Here is a 13,450-nt window from a genome sequence, read left to right on the forward strand (position 1 = left end):
TCGGGTCGATCAAATGGGGATGCTGCAGGCGCCAAATCCAGCCCGTGGAGCCAACCACGATAGCACGTTTCACCGTATCACGGTTCACGAACCTTGTTTCTCTGTAACCAAACATTCAAAGTCCATTCGAGACTTGTCTTACAAGCTAAAGTCTTCAAGTGCTATTCAAAATTTCTACAAGCTTGGTACTCTAAAGTAAGCTAGGTCCTGTTATCGATCACATGGCATGCAGGAATGAAATGCTCATCTTGGTCCATATACATTCGGGACATGGTCTTGTTACATATTTACTTGTACATAGGCATATCGACGGTGTTTATTGACAACGTCGCCATAAAGATATCCACTCTCCTCTAGCTTCCAGATTGTCATTCGCATCTTTCTCAACATGGGGATCGGCGACCAGAAGACAAGCCTTCAGCGCCTCACTAACATCTCCTGTAAGCTCTATGGGTGGATCTTCCTGCTGGAGATCTACAATCCAAGTCCGTAGAACAGTCATGCATGCTTTTTGATGTTTGGTTTGAGCAACCTGAAACAACATGAAAGCGTACATAGACGCTGACTGAGGTTTGTTCTGACGAGGGGCCATTCTAAATATCTCCCAGAACTGTTGCCAATATTGTCGATTAGCATAAAGGTCCATCAGCCGCATTCTGGAGTCATCTCGAAAGAGGGGTAAATTCAACTGGACTAGAAGAACGTGGAACCGTTGTGAGATGGGAGGCATTGGTAAGCTAGGCAGATCGAATGTTTCTTCCGGATCTGTATAGATCTTGTGCTCGGGCACGACTGTTAGCGGATCGGGCATCGTAAGCTCTTGCAGTTCGATAAGTAGGTCTTCCGAAAGGATGTCAAAACCTTGATCGTGCATCGTTTGAATTATACCAGTAGCCGCTTCTAAGGCGGCGTGTGAAGCGCCGTGATAGAAATCCTGACCTCGAGGCGGAGTCAATATAGCACGGAGAAGACGTCTGTAGGATGACAAGGAGATCTGCACTCCGGAAACTTGAAATTGATCCAAGAGCTCCAAAAGTCTGAAGTACTCGTAACCAGGATGGCCTATTTCTTGGGCAAAACAGGATAACCAGATCAGAATTTCTGCCTCAGCCTCTGAGACGTAGATGGGCGATAATGTCTCATAAAAGCACACGAGAAATGGAGTAGAGCTGCGGTCTGAATCACCAGTGCCTAGCATTTTGAGTGCTTCTTCTGCTGGTACACTCTCCAAATGGGATTGTAGACTATGCAACAAGAATGGTCTCCAGCCGTCCTTCTGCAGTTCTGGAACACTTTGACTGTACCGAATCACATCATTCTTGATCTTGTTGTAGTTCCCCAAGGCAAGATCCTGCATAATAGCATCTTGAATTGACTGCAAGTCAAACTTCTCAAAGGGACTTGCTGTAGTTGGCTGGAAAGTAGAACGCGGGCCTGGCCCTGAGCGTGCTTCCACGTCTGCGGCGAGACGACGTGCTGAGGTGTGGTAACTTCGATTTTGTCCTGAACTGGATGCAGAATTTCGATCCGAGGGGCTTGCCGAGATTGGAAAGTATTGTTGAGTTGTTTCGCTGGAATCAAGATCTTGGCCTTCCTCAATATCTTTTGGGGTTCCGCGCTCGAGAATTCCAGTCCACAGTCTTTCCAGGTTTATTTCTTCTCTTTTCTCCTCTGTGAGCATTTGTACCACAATCCTAACGCCTTCTGTCCTCCGACCAAACCCAACAAAGTCTCTGATCGGAGCAGACTCCTCAACTCCTTCGGCCTCATCTACCACGCCGACGTCGACACAGACCCAGCCTGTTCTGACTCCATCATCTTGGCTGTCGTCAACAGAACTTCCCATAAGCTTTGCTCTTTTCGCCTTCCTCTTCAGTTTGAGCTTTAGCTCATTCCTTCCTAATAATCCATCCACATCAGGTTTCAGTTTGTATGTGCTCCTAAGCCATCTGCACAGGCGATCTGCGGATACGTGGAGATGTTTTTCGCTGCGAGCAGTACCGATTAGCATCAATAGATTGGCTCCTAAAGCTGGAGGAGGATCGAGTTTTCGGAGATCGAGCAATTTCAGATCATCGAGGCCAAGATCAATTGATACTTGCTGCATCAGTGGCGCCAATATCGGAGGTGGAAGTTCTGGTAATTCGGGTATGAGCTGTCGTTCGGACAGAGGCCTCGGAGCTCTGTGAGGCGACTCGACCTGGAGGTACCAAGGTATGGCAGAGACTTGCTTGTCTTCTATATCTTCGGTGAATTCCAAATCACCATCTAATTCGTCCTCCTCATCTTTCTCCTCAACCACTCTGCCACCCTCATGATATTCATTTGTTCTTGGGCTTTCATCGTTCCGTCCTACATGAGAGGAGTATCTAAGCTGTCGAGGTTGCGTTGTACATCGGGAGAACCTTGTAGGTTGCCGAATTCGAATTGAGGGGCCTGCCAACGATGTAAAGCTTCGCAGTAAAGTTAATCGGCAGGCGGCACATCCTGTTGCTCGTAATGCCCTGCCTACGACCATTTTATTGTGACGTGGGAATTTTTCATATAATCACAGAGATTTGAGCCTTGTCGATTGAATGGATTCTATGGTAGTTATTCTGCCACCGCCTGATAAAAACTGGTTAGATCCACATCTACCCATTTCAATCACCCACATGGTCTTACTATCCCCCCCCTTAAACAAAAGATGGTGGAGATATTTTGCCACTACAGACAAGGGCTTCAAGCAATAGGAATTGTGAAAGATTTAGAGCCAGCAAGGCTATAAGACTTCTTGAACCTTCTATTGACACCCTGGATCAGGTACACAGATCACTTTTGGCTCTGTGAGTAGCGAGAGCAAGGGCTAAACCTACTCCCTGGCTTGATATTCTGGTCTGTGCAAAGAGGCTGACCAGGCTTCCAGCCATTCAACAGTTGCAATTCTTGAAAAAGTCTCCACCTTCTTTTGTTTAGGGGGGGGGATATAATTCCTCTCGTTAAACTGAACATTTTCTGGACGTGCCCGAAATTAAGGGATTGGATGGCCAATAATGTTTAAAACATCTTTAGACTTCATCGACACGAAGGCATAAAGGCATTCCATTCTTTCATCATCATCTTCATCAATGTCTCATGCTCCTAGTATGAGCTCAAAGCTTGGATAGTTTGTATAATGTCCCAAAGACAATCACGACTCCTCGACACTAAAATGAATAAGACTGGTATCGTGGGATTTCATGTACAAACTAATCGATCTTCTCTATCTGCTCTACTCTTGTAAAAGGCTCATCTCCTCACAACGCCATCCGTCTCCGACTGTTCCATACCATCAGATGTACCCGACATCTACCAGTTCATGAGATCTGTTTATGAGTTAGTGTATTCTCAATTATTTTGCGCAGACAGAAACTTACCTCTCCCGAACAACGCTCTCTTCGCCCAATCCATGGCTAACAGAATTCTCGTTCTCAGACTCACGCTCTGGGCAAAATACACACTTCGCCAAGCATACACAGCCCAGAGACCCCCAGCAAAATTCCATCCACCGCCCCAGTCGAAAACTGCCGAATTGCCTATATAAGCTAGACTTCCGAGATGGTGATATTCGAAAGCCTTGTAAACGGCCTCATCTAAGTCACCATCTCGGACATCATTAACTCGTAGTCCAGGCGCTGCTCTAGCCATCTTGTTGAACTTGTGGCCCAGATATTGACCCTGTTGATGTGCGCGCTGGGCCGTTGCTGGTAAAGAGGTCAATTTGCTGTCAATTTGCATCAGGAGCTCGCGCATTTCTCCGAAGTCAAGAGTACCAGATTGATCCTTGTCATATGCTGCAAAGAGCTTGTCTAGCCGCTTTAAATGATCTGCTGCTTGAGGAAAGCGTTTTCGGACTTTCTGAGCAACTTCACGCCATTCGCTGAAAGTGATGTGCATAGTCTCAGGGTCGTTGCCCTTCTCCCAAGCTAGAGTACGAAGGAATGTGACGAGGTGGTCTGCCACGTTGTTCTGCACTGTGGCACAGTCTCCAATAGCGTATACATCTCCAAGCGGAGTGCCATTGAGTCGAAGATGGGTATCTGTCTCCAGAGCGTGTCGGTTCGTCTGGGACGATCCAAGCGCGGTTGCGACTTTTTGACAGAACTCAGTCTGAGAAACACCAGTTGACCAAAGACAAAATCCCATTGGCAATTCTTTCGTAATAGTCTCTCCGGCTTCTCCCTTTTGAGTAAAGAAGATCTTCTCAGGAGTCACTTCTTTCACTCGGGAATTTGTGAGAATGTCAACCTCGTCACGGCTGAAACGGTCTTCGGCATACTTCGAGACAGCCTCGTCATAAGTATTCAGAATATGTCCTCGACTTTGAATGAGATGCACGGAGATTTCGTTTCGTAAGAGCTTAGGAAAGTGTGAAGTGAGATCCTCGTTGAGTAGATCAAACAATTCAGCAGCGAACTCCACACCTGTAGGTCCTCCACCGCATACGACAAAGGAGAGCAGTCGCCTTCTCTCCTCGTCCAACGTGGTGGGAAGACATGCATACTCTAGATTCGTCAAGATATGGTTCCTGATCTTCTGTGCGTCATCAATGTCCTTGAGGAAGTGACAGTTCTCCAGTCCTTTGACGCCGTGAGGATTCGTGGTAGACCCAACACCAATGACAAGCTTATCATAAGGCAGGTAGAATCGGACCTCGTTGCCATGTTTGTCCTTTTGGGACACCTCCACCAACTTCTCAGAAAACTCAATGCTATCTGCTTGTGCTCGAATGAAGTGCCCTCGGACGCGGCTCACTATTCGTCTAATAGGTTCAACTAAGGATCGAAACTCGAGCGTGCCAACAGTGGCCGAGGGGAGCATTGGCGTGAATAGAAAGTAATTCGTCGGTGAGACCAGTGTGACATGGTATTCTTCAGGATTGAGTGTCTTGAGCAGCGCAACGCTCCCCCATCCACCTCCAAGTACAACTAGTTTGGGCTTATCCTTCTGCTTTTGCATTTCCAAGCAGTCATCATCGTCAATTTGAACTTCTGCAATTGGCAGGTTCTTCGGACCACCTCTTCGAGGGCTTAACGCTATTTCAGAGACTTGTATATCTCTGTATGAAAGATCCTCCCGATAAGTTGAAGCATCGTAGAGGAAGAACGCTACCACACCGACTCCAAGAATGGTGATTGAGCCCCCTAGCCATGCTGCAGAACGATATACGAAGTTGACGACCCACGACCGTCGCTGCGGTAGAGGTTTACCTGAGACAGACCGTATAATGTCGCGGGAGAGGAGCTGTCGCCATTGTGCTTCGCGGAACGCCGGTTTCGTTCGCAGTAGTCGACTGGGGAAGGTATATGATCTTGAGCTTGCTAATATGTACGATACACTTGCTGGTCTGGAAGTATGAGCTGTGGTCCTTGCAGGTTCTGCCCTCGCAAACCGCGCAATGTACCCCACGGGTTGCCGCCGGAGCATTGCACCAATTGATTGCCTATTTCGGGGATATGTGGACTAATGATGGTAGAGCATGTTCAAAACAATTTTGGGTCGTTGTCAAAGCGAGCGCGGTTACTAGGAGAATATTGTAGGTGGGAAAGTGAATTGAGTTCCAAGCTCTTCTTATCACTTATCCAAGCTTGAGTGACGACACGCGGATCTCACGGCTGCAGGCCCACCCCGGGAAGAAAAAATATTTGCATGCATGGAGTCAAACCAAGCGAAAGTTCACTTTGACAAAAGCAGTGTTCTTGTCAAATCAAAGAGTCAATTGATTGAAATCCAATAATTGTAAGTGTTAGGCTCATTGCAGCTTGCTTGCATGTGATCGACACGGTTCACACATCAGAAGTGTCAGCAGCATAAACGCCAACAACTCCATCCCAAGTGTCCGTCCGTTCAGCCTCATCATCCCGAATCTTCCATTGAACTCCATGCCATCCGGCGTAGATAAAAGATTGCATCCCAAACGCCAGCCGTTCATGAACCCAACGCCAAATGAGTTACAGTGATAATCCACGCGCCCTATCATTCAACTCATGTGATCATTGGTTCATGGCCATTTTCTTGTCCGTCGCTAGCCTCCTCTCCATCTAATCCAAGCTCTATACGACCCGGGAGGTCTTTCTTACTTTGTCTCGCTGTATCCTCAGCCCAGGCTCTCAGGCGCACAAGACTTCTGATAGCCGCATCCCGTCGATTGTTTTGCGAACTCAGTATAGCCTTATTGACCCTGTCTGCAACTTCCCGGCGGAGGGTTGGCTTAAGAAGAGCAGCGAGAGGTGCCTCGAGGGTATCCGAAGGGAAGACTAGAAGTGCCATGGTCCTTTCTAAATCTTCCATAAACTCCTTGTTGGTGGGTGCACGAGGTGCCAGTTGAGTTGTCGCGAAAGCCAACGCTGGAGTAATATCACCTCCAGGTGTTGCGTTGCAGGTTCGAATGAGCTCAACAAGTTGTAGTCGAAGAAGGGCGAAGTGTAATGATGGATTGTTGTCAAGAACCTTGAAACAGCAAGTGTCAGTATACTTTCTTCTCTGTTGTATGCACTCTCAATTTGTTTTGTTGTTCTTGCTCATTCTGAGGACTGAAGGTATTTTTTCTCATCACCGACCCGAAGGCTATATGAGTGGTGCATGAAACTCGTGTCTAATCATCGCAGGAGGAAATCAGGAAGATGCTGGATAGACTGACCTGAGGTTCGAGATCGTTGAGAGCTTCAATAGCTTCTTGGATCTCCCCAGCATGTATTGATTGTATTATTTGTCGTCGCGCCAGTAAGGACTCCTCCCCTTGCTGCGGCTTGAGGTTTGCTTCCTTTGAGAACTTGGCTGCCGCAGAAGGATAACCTTCGGTGTTGAGATAATCGAAGATGAGAGCATTTATGTCACTATCGATGGATGCCACAGTTAGCTGTGTAGTTTGATGATCCATAATAGCAATGGAGAAGAATGAATCGCTCGCAAGGTCTCAATCAGATAAACAACTAAATAGTTCTCCGCATGCGTAATTTTTAGGAGAGATTCCCAGTTGATAAAAGTCATCATGTAAAGGTGAAGGCAGTCGTGCAGCTCGAGTATTCGAAACCGGCAAGGACAGCAGGAGCGACTTGGAATATATTGGAAGAATCGTACCTTTTCAGCGGCTTGACATCCTCTGCGCGTCTCTCGAAAGCATGTCGCAGAGGTGTGGCTGTGGAAGCAGTTGAAGAAGCCTGGAGGCGTCAGCTGGGCATGGAAATATGAGAGAGTGGTACTAACCATACTCGAGGCGACTATCTAAGCTGTTTCTGTCATGAATAGTGGTTCATGGAGGCTGGAGTGTCCAGCACTGCGCCTGTAGTCGATCTCAAAGGATGGTTTGTGGAAGAGAAAGGGTGTGTGTTGCAGTTTTCAATCGAGGTATCCACAGAGCTTCCTTCGGGCTCTAACCTGAATAGTACTAGACTCACGACACGTGATAGTCAGCTACTAAACTCGAACCTCGAGGCTCTCCAAGATCCTATTCGTGCTCTTTAGTAATGGATCTCCATTCACTCATTTTGGAACATGCTATGTTATGATTTCTTGCAATTTCTCAAGTCATCGTCCTCTTGATCCTGACTCGCGGGTTGCACACACATAATTCCAGTGTCAAATCCTGTCCATCTCGACGGAGGTCGGCGCTTCAAATTTTGATAATGACCGATATAGTGAGCAAGAGAGCTCACTACTCTCCCCCATGGTAAGTGCCAATTGTTTGAGCTCCATGATTCTGGTCATCGAATTGGGTGTGTCTCATGACTACATCAAGCACACTTACCCGTGTTTCTTTCTTGGATACACTCACGTGCCTACCTCTTTTTACGATTTACTGGCTCACTTTTTCTGCGACAGGGCCGACGTTAGTATTATTGGTATTGCTGGTTCTTCGGGATCAGGTAAATCTACGCTATCTCATGCGATTGTATCGAAATTGAATTTACCATGGGTGGTTATTCTCTCCATGGTACCAGTTCACCTTACCTATATTGTTCTTACTGCTAAATGTTGTGTCTAGGATTCCTTTTACAAGACGCTTGATGAAGAAGGATCCCATAAAGCCTTCAGAAATGAATATGACTTCGATTCTCCAGAAGCCATAGACTTTGATGTCTTAGTTGATCGGTTACGTGAACTCAAGGCAGGGTACGTCTCATAATTGCCTTGTTCATATACCACTCGATGTAGTACGGTTTCAATACTCCAGATGCTTACTTATTGTCAGCAAGAGAGCAGAGATCCCAATATACTCGTTCTCGAAACATGCACGGGAAAAGGAAACAACTTCAATCTATTCTCCCCATGTCCTAATTCTAGAAGGAATTCTCGCGTTGTATGATCCCAGGGTTCTTGGACTTTTAGACATGAAGGTATGTTCAAACTTGTCAAATCTCCAGTCTTTCGCTGACGCCTTCTTACCTAGATATTCTGTGAAGCAGATGCAGACACTTGCTTATCTCGACGAAGTACGACTCCCAATTTTACATCCTACAGGACCTGACTTACTCTAGTTCTCCGGGATGTCGCCGAACGTGGAAGAGACATTGAAGGGTGTATAAAACAATGGTTCTCTTTTGTAAAGGTATGATAGCAGGCTAAGATCTCTATTCAACTTTTTACATCCCAGGTTGACAGACCAGCTGCTGACTTCCAATAGCCAAATTTTGAACGCTTTGTTGAGCCTCAACGAAAAGTAGCAGGTAATTTTATCAGGACCTCAGAGTTCATCTCATTTCTAGTATTGACTAAATCCAGATATCATCGTCCCACGCGGTGTGGAAAACAGAGTCGCAATAAGTGAGTTTGGTTACGTTATCACCACAGGCCGGCTACTTACCAAAAACTTCAGCCATGGTCATACAATACATTGAGCGCAAACTCATCGAGAAATCGAAAACACATCGAGCCGAACTTCGTAAACTCGGCCAGAACTCACAAGATGACCCTCTCTCTGTTAAGGTACTCCTTCTTGAACAGACTTCACAAGTTAAAGGAATGAACACGATCATTCAAGACATTGACACGTCCGCGGAAGACTTCATCTTCTATTTCGATAGGATGGCTACATTGTTGATCGAACAGTACGTGTATGATGCAAAGTCACATACTGTGAATCTGCTAACCACTGTAGCGCGATGAATAATGTTTACTTCAAGGAAAAGATTGTTGAGACGCCAGCAGGTAACAAGTATCACGGTCTAGTCGCGATGGGAGAGACTAGTGCCGTTGTTGTTCTCCGTGCAGGCTCTGTTTTTGAGACTGGATTGAAACGAGTATTGCCGGATTGTCGAACTGGCCGTCTTCTAATACAGTCTAACATACGCACGGGCGAGCCAGAATTGCATTACCTCAAGCTCCCGGGAAATATCGAAAAACACGACAACGTATTAATTCTTGATCCACAGATGTCTTCGGGAGGTGCAGCTCTCATGGCCATTCAAGTCCTTGTTGACCACGGCGTCCCGGAGGAGAAGATTGTTTTCGTTACTTACTTCGCTGGAAAGCTAGGCTTAAACAGGCTGACAAAGGTATTCCCAGAAGTCAACATTGTTGTTTGTACGATGGTCGCCGACTTCGAGGAGAGATGGATAGCGCGCAGGTATTTTGGATGTTGATGACACAAGTGAAGGTAGAAGAGAGACCGTCAACGACGATGCAGGACCGCTTGGATCAAGACGTCGTGCAGTTCACAGCTCTGGTCACACAATTGGTTAACGCTGGCAAATGCCGACGGCAGAATCTTGGATTAGACCTAAAACCAATTGGCCATCGTCGCACAACTCAGACTTACTATTTCTCGAGCAATTTTCTTTCGAGTTAAATCCGAGTGAGAAATGGAAATAACGTCACTCAAGGTTTCTCGGGACCGGTCGCTTGACTAGAGAAGAAAAGGGGGTGACTAACTACTAAAGAAGGATTAGCGAGACAACCGATTGTTGACTGAGATTTATGGGCCCACAGATTATACTACTCGTCAACTTCGATTCAAAACTTGTGTTGACGTGGAGAATAGGATGACAAGGATGACATGCGAAGCAGGTAAGTTGGAGTTGCATCATAACAAGCACGAATTTTTTTCCATTGCATCACTATGTATGAATTTATAAGGCGACCTCCTCGAGAAGTTTTGCTCGTTTCATTGTCACAGTCACGAAAACCTTCTATCGAGTTATTGTTGTGTATTGCATTGCAAATCAAAAATTTCTGCGTTGAAACCCCTCGAGAGCTGCGTTCTTCTCACCGAATGCACCTCTCTAGAGGTGTTCTTGTAGCAGTCGCTGCAGGCGCTTCTGGAGCTGCCGCTTGGGAATGGCCGTGGCAAGCCCAATCAACAGAAACTCCAAAACAACAACCAACTGCAACCACGCAGAATGAATGGTCTGATTTATTGGGTGTCGCTGAACACATTGAAGGCGATCTTGCTTCTTTGATGACAGAGCTGGTACCTACTGCTACTGCTGAAAACCTTGACACAACCGCTTCTCAAATCCCAAACGATGTTCTCAAATCCGGCAATGTCGACTCGAATGAACCTACACTTCAAATCACAGAACCATCATCCTCAGCCGAACCGGGAATATGGGATTCTGCTGGTGAATGGCTTCATGGTCTTGAGTCAGAACTTAAAGATAGCGACGGACGTGCCTCGGTCTTTGGCGTGGTGAAGTCTTTTGAAGGTCATTTCGCTTCCGATGTTAAGTCTTGGGTGAATGAATTTCAGCCTACCACCCCAGCTGAAGCTCCTTCAAAGCAGACCGCTTCTCCTCTTCTTCCAAGAGCGTGGACTTGGATACCAGATGTGCCTTCTGTCAAATCTTGGATTCAAGGCCTGTCCGAGAGCGCTTCATATAGCTCCTGTGAATCTATTGCCGCGGGCAGTGTCAGCTTCCCGGTGCCCGACGAAGTAGCGTCCTGGGCAAATGGTCTTCCAGCTGAGTGGAAGCCATTTCCTATTGTATCTTTTGGTGGTTCTTCACCGAAATCACTGAATCATAATCCGGGTGCAACCAATCTTCCCAGCCAATACAGCAGTGAGCCTGTTTCGCAGGTCAACACTCGATCTGGAGGAATCGCACATCTATCAAGCAGCCAAGGACACGTATCGGCGCCGGCGTTCACAAAACCAGGAGTTCTACCAGGCTACACCAATCTGCCTCCCTATTCGAACAACATTCCCACGAAGCCGTCAATCGAACCGCGATCACTGGGAAATGTGGTGCCATCCCTAAGACACGAATCCTACAACTACCCAGGGTCAAAGGTTACGACAAATCCAATTGCACTTCAAAGTAACACGAATTTTCCTGTTCATTCTAACGGTATCCCGCCTCACCCTTCGCTCGAAACCAGATCAACACCGAACGTGGTATCTTCTCTGGGACAAGCTTCGAACGGCCATTCATCTTTCTCAAGGATCCTTACGAGCCCACTCCAGTCAAGTATCGTAAATGTTCACACTCAGTCGAACATTCCCGCCAAACCCTCACTTGAGACTAGGTCGGGACAGAACATGGCACCTTCGGTCGGTCATGCTTCAAATGGCCACTCATCACCGTCGATTCCTATCTCTCCCCAGAAATTGCCCACTTTCTCGACCGGCCTAGCCGAGCCGTCACTCGAAACTCGATCACTAGGGAATGTGATACCATCCGTCGGCCACGCCTCGGTGTCAAATGTCCTTTCAAATTCGATTCCTCCTACGAGCTTACCCACTTTCTCGAAAGCACCCTCCAAACCATCACTCAAAACCCAATCATGGGGAAATGTCATACCATCATTAAGCCACGCCTCAGCAACAAATGCCCTTTCGGATTCATTTCCTCCACCAAGATTGCCTACTTTCTCGAATGCTCCGGCCAAACCGTCACTCGAAACTGGGTCGCTTATTTACAGACCTGTCGCTAACATTTCTTTATTAGGATCGAAAATAAATTCTGGTTTGGCGTCTCCCCCAATTTCCCCTCCTACTACCCAAGGTCCATCATCTCATCCTACTGGACACCTCCCCATAACTCCAAGTGTTCCAGTCGGAAGTAGTAAACCGAGCGTGGCCAACCCAGAGGGCCCGTCACATGGTGTTTCCCACATCGGTCCAAATCCGATCGAGTCAGCAACATTTTCGAGTATTGCAGCCGACAGGTCCACAGGCTTGCCTGCCTCAAGTAGCGTCCGTGAGATGCCCTCACAAGTCAGTATTCCAAGGACTAGCTCAACCTTTTCTGGAGTCGGCCCAATAAAATCCGCCTTCTCTTCTCTCGTTGCGCCTGTCCGGTCTGCATTTTCTTCGATCCCAAAAGGAAGCAGTGCCTCGGCAAAAACTGTTGGTCCAACTTCGTCGATACTCGGTGGTGGCGTTCCAACCTCATTCCCAAGGTCTGTGCCGACCTCATTTGGATCCGCAAGATCTCCAATGCCTGTTGTCCCTGGTAGTGTTCAAAGTTCTGGATCGCCATCGATCAATATGCCTAGGTCAACGGTACCAGTCTTGCCACACAGCGCTTCGAACTCGGAGGTAGGAAATGGTATTCCAACGTCCAGAATTGGTGAACCAAGCCACACTGCAAAGAACTCGAATGCTCCTAGTGGACTTAGCATTCCAGGATTCAGCCCATCGTCGGTTAAACAATCATCTACTAGCTTTCCGATACACGAGACTCCAAGGCCAAGCCTTCTACTTTCCAGCGTGGCCCTCAGTCATCCGGGATTAAGTACATCTGTGGGTATCTCTGGACATCATAGCCTCGCGGAATCCAGCTTGGGCCTGCCATCAACTGCGCTACGAAGCCAAAGTCAACTCAGTTCTTTAGCTCCGCATAGTACCGTACATGCTAGTGTGCCTACACCAAATTTACCGACGTCTGGTCACTCTTCCGTTAGTGTCCCTCGCTTCAGCGGACCTTCAGTAAACGTTCCAGGAGGATTGCCCAGCCTCTCTGCATCTTCGCTACATGGAGCCAGTCACGGATCACTACCCCCTGCCAGCCTGTCAGTGCCTCACCAATCGCAATTTTCAGACAGTCACAGTTCACATGCTGCGAGTAACCCGACTGCGAGTCTCCACCAACCCAGCTTGCCAGGAGTCAGCATCCATCCTGTGTCGAGTCTTCCAACGAGTGCTGCATCACACCCCAGTCTGCCTTTGTCTGTACCCGTGTTGAGTCTTCCGCACCCAAGTAGATCTACACCCTCACATAGAGCTAGTGTCACGGTTAGTACTCGTTATCCTAGATCTAGTGTACCTGCCGGCGTCAGTACACCGCATTCATTGCCTGCCTTCAGCGTGCCTCACATCAGTTCGCCATTCAGCTTGCCAGGGCTCAGCGTACCTGCAGAGAGCATCAAAACACCAACAGTTGGCAACATACCTGTGCCCACTTCGCTGGAAAGAAGTAGGTCACAAGTATCGTTGAAGACCTCCTTCCCGCTGGCCACACCATCAGGGGCAACTTTATCGCACCCAAATTCA

The 13,450-nt window shown here is 47.5% G+C and overlaps 3 protein-coding genes across 3 annotated transcripts; 1 reads left to right on the top strand and 2 right to left on the bottom strand.

The window, feature by feature from the left end:
- Positions 1 to 251: 251 nt before the first annotated feature.
- Positions 252 to 2,542, bottom strand: LY89DRAFT_685209 (uncharacterized protein). The gene has a single exon (XM_018215041.1). It carries the CDS (start codon positions 2,516 to 2,518, stop codon positions 317 to 319), a length of 2,202 nt encoding a protein of 733 aa, XP_018070527.1. The 5' UTR covers positions 2,519 to 2,542; the 3' UTR covers positions 252 to 316.
- Positions 2,543 to 3,366: 824 nt separating this feature from the next.
- On the bottom strand, positions 3,367 to 7,175 carry LY89DRAFT_586798 (putative NADH dehydrogenase; the record flags this gene model as incomplete). Its single annotated transcript, XM_018209389.1, has 5 exons — positions 3,367 to 5,481; positions 5,835 to 5,842; positions 6,099 to 6,411; positions 6,659 to 6,877; positions 7,074 to 7,175. Coding segments are annotated over 5 exons (2,757 nt in total), but the record flags the coding sequence as incomplete, so codon positions are not given.
- Positions 7,176 to 7,482: 307 nt separating this feature from the next.
- Positions 7,483 to 10,082, top strand: LY89DRAFT_617218 (uridine kinase). The gene is made up of 10 exons (XM_018210792.1): positions 7,483 to 7,687; positions 7,840 to 7,951; positions 8,003 to 8,130; positions 8,210 to 8,354; positions 8,408 to 8,450; positions 8,496 to 8,566; positions 8,642 to 8,684; positions 8,740 to 8,781; positions 8,834 to 9,065; positions 9,116 to 10,082. The coding sequence occupies exons 1-10, from the start codon at positions 7,644 to 7,646 to the stop codon at positions 9,597 to 9,599; spliced, it is 1,344 nt and encodes a 447-aa protein (XP_018070529.1). The 5' UTR covers positions 7,483 to 7,643; the 3' UTR covers positions 9,600 to 10,082.
- The last annotated feature ends 3,368 nt before the right edge of the window (positions 10,083 to 13,450 follow it).

This window comes from Mollisia scopiformis, assembly GCF_001500285.1.
Source record: "Mollisia scopiformis unplaced genomic scaffold LY89scaffold_13, whole genome shotgun sequence".
NCBI lineage: Eukaryota > Fungi > Ascomycota > Leotiomycetes > Helotiales > Mollisiaceae > Mollisia > Mollisia scopiformis.